At 41.4% G+C, this 2,812-nt stretch overlaps 1 protein-coding gene across 1 annotated transcript in view; it reads left to right on the plus strand.

Annotated features, from left to right (window-relative positions):
• LOC101859600 (homeobox protein slou) overlaps positions 1-2,812 on the plus strand; it is a gene marked incomplete in the record, with an annotated part of 19,697 nt that overhangs the window by 6,721 nt on the left and 10,164 nt on the right. Inside the window, 1 exon segment of the mRNA XM_035972652.1 lies at positions 749-1,725. Coding sequence (XP_035828545.1) covers positions 761-1,725 — 965 coding nt within the window.

The raw sequence follows: 2,812 nt of genomic DNA on the forward strand, positions 1-2,812 counted from the left end.
TAATAATAATAATAATAATAATACAAACAACAACAACAACCGTGAAATAGTAATAATACAAATACAAATTATTTTAAAACATTGATAATAATATAATTCATGAACGTGCTCGTGCACGGTCTCATACTATAGAGTAAACCAGACCTAAATATTAACATCATTGTGGTCACACAGACTTATAAGTGATGCAGTACAAAAGAAAACAGCGATCGGAGGTAGAAAGCACATACTACGATCAGCACTACATTGAGAGACTAATTCCCACTCATTACTTTGAAATTTACACAGCCGGAGTTTCCAAGAGAGACGCTGGCTGACAATTTCAACGAAAGGGTTTTTGGTTATTCGTATTAAGATTTTCTACAAGCCTGGGCGAACAGAAAAGAAACTTGTTCGTGTTTTCGAAACCGGCAACCCCTGTATAAAAACTCTTGGTGAGCACTGAAAGAAAGGCATGTACAGGGAGCCCTTCAAAGCATTATAATACTGTTACTTAGATTTTCCACAACGTTGAGAACATGTCTGGAAACCAAATTAATCCTGGAGCTTTTTGGCAAGTTGTGTTTCTGGTTTATTTAGAAGTCAATGCCGGTACTGTGTATTAAGCTTTCTGTTTGCATTGTGCTTTTTAAAGTATTCATTGTTTCCTTTGTTTCCTACTATTTTCTTGTAAAAGTCGCGTCTCATAATTTCTATATTTAAACAGCGTTTAAAAATTCCCCTAAAGAGCTGTTTCCATTTTCTCTAGAGTTCGTCCGCAATGACGTCAGAAGAGATGCCAGAGAGAAGGAGCAGAAGTCCAGAGTCGCCACCTCTCTCAGATCGGAGCGCGGACTCCCCCCAACCCCCTTCACCTTGTGGCAAAGCTAAAGCAGATATCCCCTCCAGCCCAAGCCCAGACGAGGAAACCAACTTAGAAACATCAAGATCTTCCCCTCCTCTTCCACCGGCCCCCAAATTATCCTTCTCCATCGACAGCATCCTCTCTACCCCGTTCGTCCCAGCCCCAAATTCCAACAAAATTGACGAAATGGACAGTTCGGAAGCTTCACCTACTGCTCGAAATTATTGGGCGGGCATGAAACCGAAACTGAGAATTCCCAATCTGGACTTTGACTCATCCTCTAGAGGAGCAAGGATGCTGAACAAATATTTCGCAATGCCGCTGATTGGGGGAAGAGACGAGAAAGATAACTTCAAGGCTGGTAGCTCAGATGATGACACAGATGACAGGAATGAGAGTAAAAGATTTCACTTTGAATACAGAAAGAAAAGATACGGCATCAGTTCGAATGACTATGCTCTTGGAATGTCGGGAAGTTTTAACAGAGAAGGCTTAGAACATCACCAGTCTGGCTCGAAAACAAATGACGACAGCGATGATCTCGATGATAATGACGAAACACAGGACGACGAAGAAGAAATACAGAGGAAGTTGAGTAATACGTCATCAGTGAGCACAAGCGGAACAACCATCAGTAACTCCGGAACAAGTCTTGCTGGGTTCTCAGACACAAACAGAAAGCTCAGCTTTGGCTCTGATATCGGCTCCAACTCGTGCGCATCCAGCAGAGACGGCAGCTTCGAGTCTGAGCTGTTGCTGCGAAGTCCCAGCCCGAGGAAGAGAAATGTCTGCCGCATGGGCGGCTTTCCCTACAGCTACCCACACAGGGGCAGACCAATGGATGTCAACAACTATGACGTCTGCAATGCACTCAGATACAGGTAAGAAAAAATTCAGTTCTCGTTGTAGGTCTTAGAAAGCCTTGCTGCGAGTGAGGCATCTAATAGGCGATGTTACGAGTATATTCAGCTCGAAAGACATGTCGTGGTTCAAGCAAAGTCAAAATACTATTGGTCGAGAATTACGTAATAAGGGGAAGTATCTACGTTGACTGAAGTCTCACCATACAAGACATATATTTTATCTTTGTACAGAACTACTCAGAGCTCTAATCATAATATTTTATTGGGTGAAATCGTTGGTTCCTTAACAGAGTATAATGATAATTATGTTGAAACGTAAATGATGTCTCAATCAAGGATTGCTTTGAAGATCGCTGTTCTAACAACCCCCCCCCCCTCTCTCTCTCTCCTTTTTGAACCCAATGCGTGTCTGCAGTAATGGCTTCTGTTCATTTCTTTCTCCATTTCATCACTTGGTAAAAAATAGTATTTAAAAAATGACAACAAAGATATGATTATGATGATGATGATGATGATGATGTTGATGATACTCTTCATACTGCATTCATATTTTCTTAGACTTTCTTGGTTGTTATGGTTAAAAGAGTCTTTCATTAACACGATGTCTATAAGTGTAAAAAATATTTGTTGTCACTGTTAATAAACATCTGCCTAGGTGGATGGTCGGTTGACCCGTCAATGTCATGAATGTTAGAGTTTAGTTTCTAATTTCGCAAACTTCCTGTTAAAAATACATACCATTGTCTGGTCTTAGCTTATAACGAAGGACGACGATACTTCTGCTCCTGCTGCAGCTGCTGTTATAGCTGTTGCTGTGAATGACGACCATTTTTGGGTACATTTTCAATTTAAAATCACTGGCAAACAATCAAGACTCTCTCTCCCTCTCCCTCCCTCTCTCTCTTTCTCTCTCTCTCTCTCTCTGTATCTCTCTCTCTCTCTGCATCTCTCTCTATCTCTCTATCTCTCTCTGTATCTCTCTCTCTGTATCTCTCTCTCTCTCTCTTTCGCTCCCCCTTTATCTCTCTCTTTCTCTTTCTCACACACTCTCTCTCTCTTTCTCTCTCTCTATTTCTATCTCTCTCTCACTCTCTCTCTCTCTCTC

Source organism: Aplysia californica, unplaced genomic scaffold (genome assembly GCF_000002075.1).
Source record: "Aplysia californica isolate F4 #8 unplaced genomic scaffold, AplCal3.0 scaffold00781, whole genome shotgun sequence".
Lineage (NCBI taxonomy): Eukaryota > Metazoa > Mollusca > Gastropoda > Aplysiida > Aplysiidae > Aplysia > Aplysia californica.